This window comes from Mus caroli, chromosome 11, assembly GCF_900094665.2.
Source record: "Mus caroli chromosome 11, CAROLI_EIJ_v1.1, whole genome shotgun sequence".
Taxonomy (NCBI): Eukaryota; Metazoa; Chordata; class Mammalia; order Rodentia; family Muridae; genus Mus; species Mus caroli.
Window position 1 is genome coordinate 63,918,284 of NC_034580.1, and position 14,204 is coordinate 63,932,487.

The window sequence follows — 14,204 nt, forward strand, 5'->3', positions numbered from 1 at the left end:
GCTGTGAGCTACCCTGGTCATCTGGAAGAGCAGATGTGTTCTTCTACACGGAGCCATGCCTTCGTCCTGTCCTTCTCTTCATGCCTGACTCCAGTAATCCCTTCTCAGAGCTAAACCATGTCAGTGTGAGGTCGTAGATCATGATGGACCTAGTGGGTAGGCTTTGATTGGACAAATTCCTGTGTTCCTGATAAGCCTGTATGATAGCTGCCTTTGTGTCAGGTGAGGGTGAGATCTCAGTGGCTTTGTGCAGTGAACCAGGGTTCTGCGCTTCTGTTACCGTCCATGGTTAATGGGATAGAAAGCAAAGCAAACCAGCAAAGCCGTTAATCAGAGCTGAAGCTCGGGGTCTCCAAACATTTGGATGGCTCTCTGCTGTGTGAGATCTTGCCTTCTGTGGGAGTTTAGGTTTTTCTGTTTTGATTTTATTAGGTGTGTGTGTGTGTGTGTGTGTGTGTGTGTGTGTGTGTGTAAGATGGGGCTTGGTTGTCCAGGAGAAACATACGGGGACTTAGCCTGGAAAGGCATGGTCAAGAGTTCTATATGGCCGGGCGTGGTGGCGCACGCCTTTAGTCCCAGCACTCGGGAGGCAGAGGCAGGAGGATTTCTGAGTTCGAGGCCAGCCTGGTCTACAAAGTGAGTGCCAGGACAGCCAGGGCTACACAGAGAAACCCTGTCTCGAAAAAAACCAAAAAAAAAAAAAAAAGAGTTCTATATGTCACACAGGACTGTCTTCTCTAAGATGTTAGATGGAGACACTGTTCTCAATGAGGGGAGGATCCAGGTAGGTGTAGGGCAGTGCCAGGCCTCGGTTCCTCTCCCTGATGCCCTCGGAGATCTGGATCAGCTTTCTCTGGAAGGCAGCCACGCTTCGCCGGGGGGCATCCTCTGTGAAGTGTTCATCTGGATAGTGGCCCAGGGGCCTCTGGGGACCAATCACAAGGTTGAGCTGCTGAGGTCACCGTCTTCTGAGCAGCTGTGACCCACCATGGCTGGCTCTGCCCACAGTGAGTGCCTGGGCTCCTTGGTTGAGCCTCACCCTGTCTTTGCCCTAAGTCTTTTCCTAAATGACAGTGATCTGTAAGCAGTTAGACTGTTTAACTTGAAGATTTAAAGGAGCATTTAGTCCCATGTTACCATCATTGAAGAAAGTGAGTTGGACACTTGATCCTCACATGAAGGGTGTTGAGAGTCATGTGTTAAGAGCTAAGGTCATTAGGAAAATTTAGTCAGGTGTGTATGTGTGTGTGTGGGGGGGGGGCGGTGAGTCAGGGTTGAGTTTGGGTTGAGTTTGCAAACAATAGATCCATTCCTATCCAGCCTAGCCTGGCCTGACTCCTAGCTCCTTACTTACTTGGTCCCCAGGTTCCGCACTTAGCAGCCAGAGAGCAATGATGTGATAACTTGACGAATTAACTGCTGGGAGCGTGGCTATGAAACTCTCAGGCCGGGCCTGGCCTTTGGAAGTAGGTGGTGGTAGCTGCATGGTAGGTGGCAGATTGGGCATCCAAACACAAGAGTCGAACTGAAGGCAGAGAAGATAAAATGAGACCAAGACCCTGGCCCTCCACTGTAATGCCTGTAGGCCTGGCCTGACCTTTCCTTACCTGGCCTAAACTGACAGCTGCATGCTTGGCTGAGCAGGTGAATATCACCATGGTGATATACTGGACCAGGGCTTCCTGGGTATCCAACAAGGAGGGCATACCTGTGGGAAGAGCTGGGCTGAGGCCAGGCATCCTGGGGAACTGAGGACCTCACAGAGAGGCTGGGGTGGTGCCGTGCCCAAGGGCTAAGTTTCCTGTACCTGAGCTTTCTCGGCCGAGGAAACCCTCAGAGAAGATCTCCCTCACCCAGGCCTGGAGCTCTTGGTCATCTTGGACGGATGTGTCACTTGGGTAGTAGATGCTGACTATCTCAGAGACAAAGCTGCAAGGAATAACTGGATTCAATCCCTGACTCCAAACCTGCTCCTCTCTGAGAAGCACTGTAGTCCAGGGCAACCCACACAAGGCCTCCTTGGTGGGAACCTTTCCAGTGCACCCCATCTCCTGCCTAGGCTTTCTGCCCATGTGGCTTCCTGGGGATGGTTCCCTCACCTCTTTATTGCCCCCCAGATCTGCATCCCATCATCTCTGTAATAGTAGCCTGGGATGTCTTCCACACCTCGGGCTCGGATATCTTCAGGGAGACACAGGACAGAGTAGTTCAGCTGTTCCATGTTTCTCTTTATCAGGTCAGAGAATCCCTCAGTGCCAAGGCCTGTGGACTGAGGGAGAGAACGCCTAGCTTCAAAAGCAGGGGCAGCAGAGATACTAGGGTAACAGGGGCCATGCCCACCCCAGATCTCCGTCTTCTTCCCATCCCTCCAAAGGCAGCTCCTACCTTGTCTATCAACTTCCCAGGGGCAACGAGCTGCTCCCGGGCAAGCGTGTTGATGTGCAGTGTGTACCGAATGTGAGGGATCAATAGCTGGAAGGAGATGGCAAAATGGGGAGCTCAAACCTGTTCCCCCAAACCAAACTCCCTGTGAGTCACACAGAGAGTCAGCGAGGACACTGTGCAGTTTGTGACAGCGTTCCCTGACCAGTGAAGAAGGTTAGGGAGGCCCCATAGCATCTTGTCTAAGGCTTTCCAGCGGGCCTTTTCTTCCCTCTGACACCAGATCAGTTTGTCAATGAGAACCTTGGGAACTTCCTAAGATGTCCTAATCCCTCTGGCAGGCAGAGAGCCATGGAAAGCAGGGCTGGGGCCTGGCCCTGTGGTGCTGTTCCTCACAGTGCACTCAGAGAAGCAGGTGCTGGGAGTCACAGTCAGAAGAATCAGAGTGGAGAGCATAGAACAGGCCTAGGGCCTCACTGGATGCATGTGTTTCCCTCACCAAGTGCACATGAGAAGACAGGGCTTCCCCTCCCAGGGAATGCTTAGACATTCTCTTAGGCCCTGGATATGGCCTTACCCTATGTTCTTCCATCAGAATGGGAGCCCTGCATCCAAGCCTGGGACGATAAGGCCAACTGAGGGAAGGCCACTTGGAAGATGAACCAGAAGATACAACATAATCCAAGGAATCTATGGGATTGGCTGCAGGCTACACCACCTTGTGTGTTTAGAGAAAGGGTCTCTGTGTAGTAGTCCTGGATTTCCTGGAACTGTGCTATGTAGACCAGGTAGGTCCCGAAGTCATTGTGATCCTCCTGCCTCAGCCCTCCAAGTGCAGGGATTAAAGGTGTGTGCCACCATGTCTGGCTTGGGCCAACTTGTTGAGCCACTGACCTTGAAGAGAGGGTGACACCTGGGCAGCTGACGCAATGTGGCCAAGGCAAAGACTTCTGGAATCAGATGGGCATGCAGCAGATGTGTGATAGCCTCATGGATGTAAAACTCAGAATTGCGCACCCAGGTCTTGGCCAGCAACCAGTCCCACGTGTCATCGCTGGGCAGGAAGATGGGGTTGTCTGGCCCAGGAGTCTGTTTGAGCTGGTGGGCCAGAGCAGCAGAGAGGCAGGCAGTGTCAGTGTCTGTCACCCACTCAGTGGGACCCTCTGTACTCTGCCATTGCCCTTGTCCCCTGCCTTTTTACAGACCTGGATGGCAATGGGAAGCAGGGGTCCGGACCCTGAGCTCTGGTGTAACAGGGTCATCGGGGCTGCAGAGAACTGAGGCTTTCCATTGAGGATGTTGGTGTGGACTCCAGAAAGAATGCCATGATCCACCAAGAACAGGGAGCCCTTCTGCAGGAGAACAGGGAGCCCTGAGTGCAACTGGTTTCCTAAAGCAGGTGGCAGGGAGCAGGGAGAAGGTCCAAGGTTGGGGCTGGAGAGATGGCTCAGTGGTTAAGGGCACTGACTGCTCTTCCAGAGGTCCTGTGTTCAATTCCCAGCAAACCACATGGTGGCTCATAACCCTCTGTAATGGGGTCTGGTGCCCTCTTCTGGTGTGTCTGAAGCAAGCAATGGAGGTTTACTCATATGCATAAATAAATAAATCTTTAAAGAAGAGGAGAGGAGAGGAGAGGAGAGGAGAGGAGAGGAGAGNAGAAGAGAAGAGAAGAGAAGAGAAGAGAAGAGAAGAGAAGAGAAGAGAAGAGAAGAGAAGAGAAGAGAAGAGAAGAGAAGAGAAGAGAAGAGAAGAAGACCCAGGGTTACCCAGGGAGTCCATTTTTAGAGCTGGCTCTTGGCATGCAAGGCAGAGTTGGTCCCTCTGTCTCCAGTGGGGGATGAGCTTGGAGAAACTAATAGGGTTTGCAGAGCTTGCAGTCTGGGCCCCACCCACCTCCAACTCAGCTTGCAGACTGGTCCCAGGGCCCAGCACTGGGGCCACCATTTCATCAGTGACCGGGAAGTTGTTTGGGAGATTGTGACAGCGGCGAATCAGGACCGGGTTGATGCCATTTAGGAACTGGGAGGCGAAGAAGGCATCTTCCTGCCAGTGTGCAAACACATACTCTGCAGGAGGGGGAGAGGGAGGGGGGAAGGGAGGAGGGGGCAGAGGGGAACCAGTCACCAAGGCTCCTACAGGTCTCTTTTGACCCTTCTGGGTACCTATTCATTTCTGACCTGGATTTGGTTACTGCCTATTCCTTAATCTCAACCTATCATCATACACACTGTCTAGCTGAAACCAGCTTGTGAGGCTCACTAGCCTCAAATGCAGGATAACTGTGACTCTTCTCCACCACAGCCTCCACAGCCCTCTTGGCATCCCAGGACATGGCGAGTTGTACATGGCAGAACCTAGAATCTCCCTAGGCAGCAACTTCCTTCTCCCCGCACTGAGAGCCAGGAACTCTCCATCCTTGGTGTCTCTGCCCATCTGTCCACTTCATCCCTACACAGCCACGGCCTTGATGAGGCCACCAAACTCTGTCCTCAGCTGATAGCCCATGGCAGGATGATCATCCTGCTGGCCCTCTGGCTCCACCCCATGGCCTGGAGCACATTCAGTAGAATCATTCGCAGCAGGTTGCTAGTCCCTAGCATCGTGCTCAGGAAACCCCTATTCTTCTGTCTTTAGGACCTTCATCTTTTCTGTTCTCAGTCCTTAAAGGACTCTCTGCCCCATACCTCATCTTCAGTGTAAATGCCCACTAAACTCTCCCCCTCCCCATTAGAACTTCCTGGGACACCCTGAAAACTAGGGCGGGTCCCCCTGTCACCTAATTCTGAAGCCAACAAGCCAAGGAACAGTAATGATGGAATGATGTGACTTTGAGTCTTATGAAAAACCACAGCCTGACTTCACTGTGAGGCCTCTGTACACAGCCCCAACCATAGTTTAACTGTTGGATTAGGTCAAGGGTCCCCTCTGCCTACCACCTCTTTCGTGTCTATGGGACAATTTAAGGTCTAGGAGGAAGGGCATGGAGCCCAGCTAAAGTCACAAGGTGAATTGTTGCTCATAGTTAAATTAGTTAATTAATTGTTCGTGCTTCCTGGCAGAGATAGGGACTGATATCCCAGAGAGGTTAGGATGCTGGCCCCAGTAGCTCACCTGCTGCTGGAGCCTTGCGGAAGTTAAATAGCCTTCTCATCTCCCTCAGACTCCTCCAGAGTCCTGTGCGGTCCAGGAGCCCTTTGACTTTCAGCTCCGTATACCTGATGGAAGATGGGAGGTGTGGGATAAGGTCCTAGGCCCCAGGAGACCCTCCTCTGTCTGCCTGAGATAGTACATGCCCTAAGATAGCCACTGTCCTGAAGGATAGGACACTATGCCTTGGGCAGGGCTGAGTGAACCATGTAAGTAAGGTAAGGAACTGAGGAGAAGAGAGAATGTAGGACTGTGGGCAATGGACAGGGAGGCATCTTCACTGTGTAAGCCAAGTAAGCCCTTTGCTCCCCAACTTGCTTCTTGGTCATGATGTTTGTGCAGGGATAGGAAACCTGACTAGGACAAATTGGTACGGGGAATGGGGTATTCCTGTGTCAACCTGACCATGTTTTGGGGAGGACTGTGGAAGGACTTTGGAACTTTGAGCCAGAAGAGCCATTGAGATGTTAATAGCTTTGTGGGATGTTCTGTAGGAACTTGGAAGATAATGTTGAGAACAGTGCAGAAGATGGAGGCCTGGCTTGTTAGATCAGAGGGAAGATTAAAGACTCTTATCAGGGCTGTTGCTATTTGATTGTGTTGATTTTGTGGTTTTGGTGAGCTGGAGCTGAAGAATCAGCTGTGATTAACAAGATACTAGAACTACAAAATCTAAACCTCTGTATTTCTGGGACTATTGATTCTGGTTAGCTGGAGCTAAGAAATTAGTGGTGATTAAGAAGAGACCAGTATCAGTGAGGTGAAATCATGTGGGAAGTGTTTTCTGAGAACACAGAGATAGCAAAGGTTGTGCCTTGTGCTGCGGCTGGACTTGGTAATGTGTAAGAGTCACCCAGGTGGTACTGGTTTTAAAGGCAGGAAGGGGTCATGAAGAGTGGCTGAGGCTTGGCACTATGAGAGGCCATGGAAGGCCCTTGGCCCAGGACTGAAGGGGTCAGGCAAAGGAGTTAAGGCTTGGCATCATGAAGAGAGCCTATGAGATGATATTGGTGAAGCCTAGTTGCAGTGGAAGACAGCAGTGTTTTGGAGATGCCAGCACCATGAGATGACCACCACGAACAGTGGCAGCAGTGGAGAGCAGGCTGCTGGAGTCTTGAAGACAAGGTGTGTGCTACAAAGGGCAGGGCTGGAGAAGTAACCCAAGCCCTTGGAGGAACCCAGAAGATCGTGAGTGGTTCCTAGACATTGGACAGTTAGAGTTTGATTTTGCTGTTGATTGTGACTGTGCCCTGATATTTTTCCCCTCTTGAAGGTAGAAAGTATTTTAGTGGAACCCACAGTTAAGAGACTTTGAATTGTAAAAGGACTTTGAATTTTAAAAGATATTGGATTTTTTTTTTTTGTTTTTTTGTTTTTTTTGTTTTTCGAGACAGGGTTTCTCTGTGTAGCCCTGGCTGTCCTGGAACTCACCAGGCTGGCCTCGAACTCAGAAATCTGCCTGCCTCTGCCTCCCGAGTGCTGGGATTAAAGGCGTGTGTCACCACCACCCAGCAATATTGGATATTTTAAAGGGATTGAAATTTTAATATGTAAAGCCTGTGGGACTTTTAAAGTTATTTAGATTGTGGGGATGAATAAGAAAGTAAGGGTTGAGGATTTCTAGTGATGTGTTTGTGTGTCAAGGTGTCCTGACCTGCTTGAGTTCCAGTCCTGACTTCCTTTGACGATGAACAGCAGTGTGGAAGCTGAACCCTTTCCTCCCCAACTTGCTTCTTGGTCCTGATGGTTTGTGCGGGAATAGAAACCCCGACTAAGACACTCACGCGGAGTAGGCTTTAAAGAAGAATTTGGCATTCTTCATCGCAGAGTACTTGATGTTGAGGTCCAAGTCTTTTGCAGTCTCATGGTCAAGGCAGCGAGGCCAACCTTCAATGTAAGTCTTCCAGCTAGAAGTGGGACAGACAGGTGAATGATCAGCAGCAGCCTCAGGAGCCCTTGCACAGAGAGAGAAGAATCCCTGCCCCAGGGGACCCTGGCCACAGCTAGCCCCCTTCTGCCAGGAGGGGCTCTCCTGAGACCCCCCCTTCTCCTATGCTCACTAGGTTGGATAGAAGCTACATGTCCCCACAGGGAGACTTCTGAGCACATGACCTAACTTGGGTCAACAGGAGGAATGTGAGGTTGGAGCCCTGGGGTCTCTTAAGTGTCTGGATTATAGTGTGTAGATGTTGGGCCCGTGACCTAGGAAGAAGCTTAACATTTGGTTTGGGGTCATTTAAAAATTAGTCTTTTAGAGTTGAGGCCAATGTAGTGAGACCCTTTCTCTAACCAAAACAAATTTTAAAAGACTGGGAATATGGCTCACAGTAGAGCATCTACCTAAGATGCACAAGGCCCTAGGTTCAATCTCCAGCATAAAAAAACTAAAACTAAGGGGCTAGAGAGATGGCTCAGCGGTTAAGAGCACTGACTGCTCTTCCAGAGGTCATGAGTTGGATTCCCAGCAGCCATATGGTGGCTCACAACCATCTGTAATGAGATCTGACTTCCTCTTCTGGCCTTCAGGTGCACATGCAGAAAGAGCTCTCATGTATAAAATAAACTTTTAAAAAAATCTAAAAAAGTAAAAATTAAACATTAAAAAATTACTGCACAGCCTGAAAAGATGGCTCAGCGGTTAAGAGCGCCGACTACTCTTCCAGAGATCCTGAGTTCAATTCCCAGCAACCACATGTAATGGGCATGGCTCACAACCATCTGTAATGGGCAACCAATACAGTCTTCTGGTGTGTCTGAAGACAGTGACAGTGTACCCACATATATGAAATAAATATGGCAGGAGCAAGCACGGCTGGATAAAAAGTTCCTGCCCTTGTTAAGCCTAACGTGTTTGACCTCCACATGCATATGATTGGTTTTGTGCATACACACATACAATGTAAAAAAAAAAAATTAATTACAGGGCATTTTTCTTTTTCTGTTTTTTTTTTATTTTTGAGACAGGGTTTCTCTGTGTAGCTCTGGCTATCCTGGAACTGGCTCAGTAGATCAGGCTATTCTCAAAATCAGAGCTCAGTCTGCTTCTTCCTCCTGAGGGTTGGGGATTAAAGGCATGCACAACACTGCCCAGCACACACTTTAAAAATAAATAAATAAATAAATAAATAAATAAATAAATAAATAAATAAATAAAAAATATTAAGATGGCCAGGGATATAAATTAGTAATGTGTGTTTGCTCAGAATGCAAAAGACTTAGGTTCAATAACCAGTATTCAACAAACAATAATGAAAAATGTTTTAGATTTGAGATTTTGATGTCAAAGGGCAGGTTGCAATTAAAGTGTCCTGCCACCAGGTGGTGGCCAAACTCTTTGTCTCAAGCAACGCAGAACTGGCTTCATGTGGGGACTCTTGGTAAAATGGAGATTCTCACTTGGTAGGTATGAGGTGGGCCTGAGTGCTTGCCTTCCCTGACTGGCACCCAGAAGATGCTAATGCTAGGGTTTGAAACCTTACTTCAATTGTAAGTGCTGAGGGTCCACACTGAGAACAGATGGGGAGCAATGCTAACAGCACACATTTAGGCAGGGCTTAGATTTCATGTTGTTGAGTGCTTTTATTTATGTAATACCAACACTTCTGCTCAAATTCTTGGCCCAAGAGGAACTACTCAGAATCATCGGGACACAGGAACCAAGGAACAGCCGGGGACAGGCTCCAGACACAGGAACCAAGGAACAGCTGGGGACAGGCTCCTTCAGGTTTCTGTCTGCTCCCTGGAGCTGATCCTGTGCCACAGCTCTCCATACCTAAAATCATCCTGGAGAGAACTAGTCTCCCAGGAGTACTGACACTCGGGCTTGCAGGAGGGACAAGCCACAGTTAGAGACAGCAAGACTAGCTAATACCAGAGATAACCAGAGGGTGAGAGGCAAGGGCAAGAAGAAAAGCAACAGAAACCAAGAGTATCTGGCATAATCAGAACCCAGTTCTCCCACCACAGGGAGGAGCCCTGTATACTCCAACACACCAGAAAAGCAAGAGTGAATTAAAGTCACAGCTCATGATGATGATAGAGGACTTTAAGAAGGAGATAAATAACTTCCTTAAAGAAATAAATACAGGCGAACACAAGTAGAAACCTGTAAAGAGGAAACACACAAAAAAAAATCCTTTAAAGAATTACAAGAAAACCCAACCAAACGGGTGAAGGAATTGAACAAAACCATTCAGGATCTAAAAATTGAAATAGAATCAATAAAGAAATCACAAAGGGAGACAACCCTGGAGACAGAAAACCCAGAAAAGATATTAGGAGTCATAGATGCAAGCATCACCAACAGAATACAAGAGATAGAGAATCTCAGGTGCAAAAGATACCATAGAAAACATTGACACAACAGTCAAAGAAAATACAAAATACAAAAAGCTCCTAACCCAAAACATCCAGGAAACGGAGGACACAATGAGAAGACCAAACCTAAGGATAATAGGTATAGAAGAGTAGAAGAGAATGAAGATTCTCAACTTAAAGGGCCAGTAAATATCTTCAACAAAATTATAGAAGAAAACTTCCCTAACTTAAAGAATGAGATGCCCATAAACATACAAGAAACATACAGAACTCCTAATAGACTGGACCAGAGAAGAAATTCGTGCTGTCACATAATAGTCAAAACACTAAATGCACAAAACAAAGAAAAAATATTGAAAGCAGTAGGGGAAAAAGGTCAAGTAACATATAAAGGCAGACCTATCAGAATTACACCAGACTTCTCCCCAGAGACTATGAAAGCTAGAAGATCCTGGACAGATGTTATACAGACCCTAAGAGAACACAAATGCTAGCAAACTCTCAATTACCATAGATGGAGAAAACAAGATATTCCATAACAAAACCAAATTTACACAATATCTTTTCATAAACCCAGCCCTACAATGGATAATAGATGGAAAACTCCAACACAAGCAGGGAAACTACACCCCAGAAAAAACCAAGAAAGTAATCTTCTTTCAACGAACCTAAAAGAAGATAGCCACACACACAAATTCCAACTCTAACAACAAAAATAACAGGAAGCAACAATCACTATTCCTTAATATCTCTTAGCATCAATGGACTCAATTCCCCAATAAATAGACATAGACTAATAGACTGGATACATAAACAGGACCCAACATTTTGCTGCATACAGGAAACACCCCTCAGTGTCAAAGACACTACCTCAGAGTAAAGGGCTGGAAAATAATTTTCTAAGCAAATGGTCCCAAGAAACCAGTTAGAGTCGCCATTCTAATATCAAATAAAATCAACTTTCAACCAAAAGTTATCAAAAAAGATAAGGAAGGACACTTCACACTCATCAAAGGAAAAAATCTACCAAGATGAACTCTCAATTCTGAACATCTATGTTCCAAATGCCAGGGCACCCACATTCATAAAAGAAACTTTAGTAAAGCTCAAAGCACACATTGCACCTCACACAATAATAGTGGGAGACTTCAACATCCCACTCTCATCAAAGGATAGATCATGGGAACAGAAACTAAACAGAGACACAGTAAAACTAACAGAAGTGATGGACCAAATGGTTTTAACAGATATCTATAGAACATTTCATCCTAAAGCAAAAGAATATACCTTCTTCTCAGCACCTTATGATACCTTCTCCAAAATGTACCATATAATTGATCACAAAACAGGTCTCAACAGATACAAGAAGATTGAAATAATCCCATGCACCCTTACAGATCACCACGGATTAAGGTTGGTCTTCAGTAGCATCAAAAACAACGGAAAGCCCACATACACATGAAAGATGAACAACGCCCTACCTACTCAATGATAACTTGGTCAAGGAAGAAATTAAAGACTTTTTAGAATTTAATGAAAATGAAGGCACAACATACCCAAACTTATGGGACACAATGAAGGCAGTGTTAAGATAAAAACTTATAGCTCTGAGTGCCTCCAAAAAGAAACTGGAGACAGCATACACTAGCAGCTTAACAACACACCTGAAAGCTCTAGAACAAAAAGAAGCAAATTCACCCAAGAGGAGTAGACGGCAGGAAATAACCAAACTCAGGGCTGAAATCAACCAAGGGGAAACAAAAAGAGCTACATAAAGAATCAACAAACCAGGAGCTGATTCTTTGAGAAGATCTTCCTTCCTTCCTTCCTTCCTTCCTTCCTTCCTTCCTTCCTTCCTTCCTTCCTTCCTCCCTCCCTCCCTCTTTCCTTCCTTCCTTCCTCCCTCCCTCTTTCCTTCCTTTTTTCTTCTTTCTTTCTTTCTTTTGCTTTTGCTTTGTTTTTGTTTTTGTTTTTTTTTTTAAATCAAATATAGTCTAACAGGAGTCAAACTGAAAAAGGACACTTCAGTTGAGAAAATGTCTCCATCAGATTGACTAATAGACAAAAGACCATTGAGTGTTTTCTTGACTGATGATTTACATCGCAAGTGCCATCCCTGAGCAGCTGGAATAAGAAATCAGTCTGCACAAGATAGTAATTCTATCCTTCATGACCTCTTCTTCAGTGCCTGCCTCCAAGTTCATGTTTGATTTCCTGTCCTGAATACCAAGTATAATGTTCTCTAAGATATAAGACGAAATAAACTCTTTCCTCTCTAAAGAACAAACAAACAACTAGAAGAAAAAAACATCAATCAAAGAGAGTAAGTGATTTACCCAAGACCTCCCAACTCTTTTTGTTAGGATCTAAACTGGCCCTGCATCATGGAGGATGTAGATTTCAACATCTGCCCCTCTCCCCTGTTTGCCGCTGTGAGATTTAGTGTCCTGGCTTTCATGACAAAAGTCAAATCACCAGGAACCAAATGAGCCTGTGCTTGCTCAGTTTCCAGAGACCTAGGGCAAAAGCAGGGGGCTCAGGATTTGGAAAGCAACCAAGATTAAGAGCACCAGGCGATTTTGAAAATGTCTACCTGAGTACAGTAGCTGACTTTACCCCTTTGTAATTCCCACCTACTGTAATTTCAGTATGTAGGTAGCTCTCTGCTCTAACTCTTTATGCTGAGCTGATACGATGGAAAGCATCCCTGTCTGAGAGTTTCTGTACTGTCTAGGAATGGGTTTGAAGGTCACCCTTAAATGCTGGGAGTTCTGCCTGTATTTATGGGAGAAACAACAACCTCACCAGTGAGAGAAAAGAGAAATGAAAGCAATAACAACTACAGAGAGAGATGGAGAAGGCATAAGCCACAGGACAGGGTTGTTAGAACAGTGGGTTTCAACCTTTAATGGGTGCCAGCGTCACCAGAAAGGCTTGGCAAGATGCCAGTCTCTCTGCTCAATCACATGTTCAGAGTCAGAGATCCTGCGAATCTGCTTTTCTCTCAGTTGCCCAGTATTGCCAACACTCCTGTGTCTGGGGTTAGTCCTTGATTTGGCTGCTTCCCATCACATAAGTGAGTCCTCCTGCAGGGGTCACTATCTCCCTCCTCACCTGTACATCTTCTGCCTGGACTCAAGCTCCTTCTGGCGCTGATCCTGCAGTGTAGGGTGATGGTCTTGCCAGGACACCTTGGCTGCGGGTGAGGGCGTGGATGGAAAGGATCCTCTCTTGATCTCTGGCTTCAGACGTTCTCCCTCCTACTGCTGTCAACCCACCAGTCCCCTCACCCCGGGTACACTTCTTCCACTGCAAACTGACTGCCACCACCTCCTGCTTCTGCCAGTCCCCTCCTTCCTCCTCTGCCCCGTGTCCTGGTCTCCACTCCCCAAGCCTAGCCTGCGATACACTGATGTGCGCCTCCCGCAGCCCCAGCCCCCTCACCTGCTCCCTCTCTCAGCACCAGCTCCCCCGCCCCTTCCAGCCACTGATAACAGGGGAAGTGGAGTGCAGCCCCAGGTAGCCACTCCAGCTCGAACCAGCGGCAGAACCAGGCATCAGAACGGAAAGACATAAGCGGGAGGGACGCTTCCGGGGGTGCTTTGTGGACTCGCAGCATCAGCACAGTGCCAACGTCTTGGGGAAGTGTCACCTCGAAGTCTTCTTCCTAGGAGGGGTTGTTTAGTATGCTGAGGCTGGTCTCCCTGGGCTGCCTTCCTCCACAGTCGCCATTGCCTGCTCCCCCCAAACTCACAGCACCGGCGCTGAACTCCTTGCCCAGATGGTCCAGAGGTACTAAGGGGCTCTCTCCGTGGGTTCCCAGGATGCTGACAGACACTTTGTCCCATGTGCCAGCCCCACAGGCTTCCCCCGTGGATACTCTCACCCTGCATTTCGCCATCCTCCTGACCAGTTTAGCTCTCTACTGCAAGCTGGACTACCTGGCAGGGTGATTTAACCTCAGCGATGCCCCGCCCATCAGGCCAGGTTAAGGGGAAATGTGTTCGCTACCCACTGAATTCCCCGTTCAGCTTCCTTGCTTCAGGAAGAGCCTTAGAATTTAGGACAAGGAGTAGGTAGGTTGATACACTGAAACCTGGAGTCACAATGGGTGGCGCTGAGACAGGAAGTGGACTGAAGTCCACAGGGTGAGTTCCAGACCCAACTGGGGTGTGGGGTACAAGTATAAAATTTATTTACATGCTGTCTAAGCTTTAAATGTGAGTGAGGGTCCACTTCCCCATTCCTTTAACTCTTTCCACGCCACAAGGCTGCTTTCATTTCTTTAATAACTGATTTTGAGAGCCATCACTGGCCAGGACTATTAGATGCTGCCAGCGCAGGTCCAGGCAAGACTC

At 47.5% G+C, this 14,204-nt stretch overlaps 1 protein-coding gene across 3 annotated transcripts; it reads right to left on the minus strand.

Moving 5' to 3' along the window:
* Positions 1–745: 745 nt before the first annotated feature.
* Alox15b (arachidonate 15-lipoxygenase type B) lies at positions 746–13,747 on the minus strand. Of its 3 annotated transcripts, XM_021178204.1 has the most exons (14): positions 13,601–13,747; positions 13,291–13,513; positions 12,961–13,042; positions 7,314–7,436; positions 5,494–5,597; positions 4,276–4,448; positions 3,588–3,734; positions 3,277–3,480; positions 2,386–2,472; positions 2,100–2,269; positions 1,808–1,929; positions 1,608–1,708; positions 1,355–1,525; positions 746–925 (listed from the first exon to the last, which is right to left on the minus strand). In XM_021178204.1, exons 1-14 carry the CDS (start codon positions 13,745–13,747, stop codon positions 746–748), a joined length of 2,034 nt encoding a protein of 677 aa, XP_021033863.1. The 3 variants fall into 3 exon arrangements, with proteins under 3 accessions (XP_021033863.1, XP_021033864.1, XP_021033865.1); XM_021178205.1 differs by lacking the exon at positions 2,386–2,472; XM_021178206.1 differs by lacking the exons at positions 1,808–1,929; positions 2,386–2,472 and having other exon boundaries at positions 1,608–1,705; positions 2,110–2,269.
* Between the last annotated feature and the right edge of the window lie 457 nt (positions 13,748–14,204).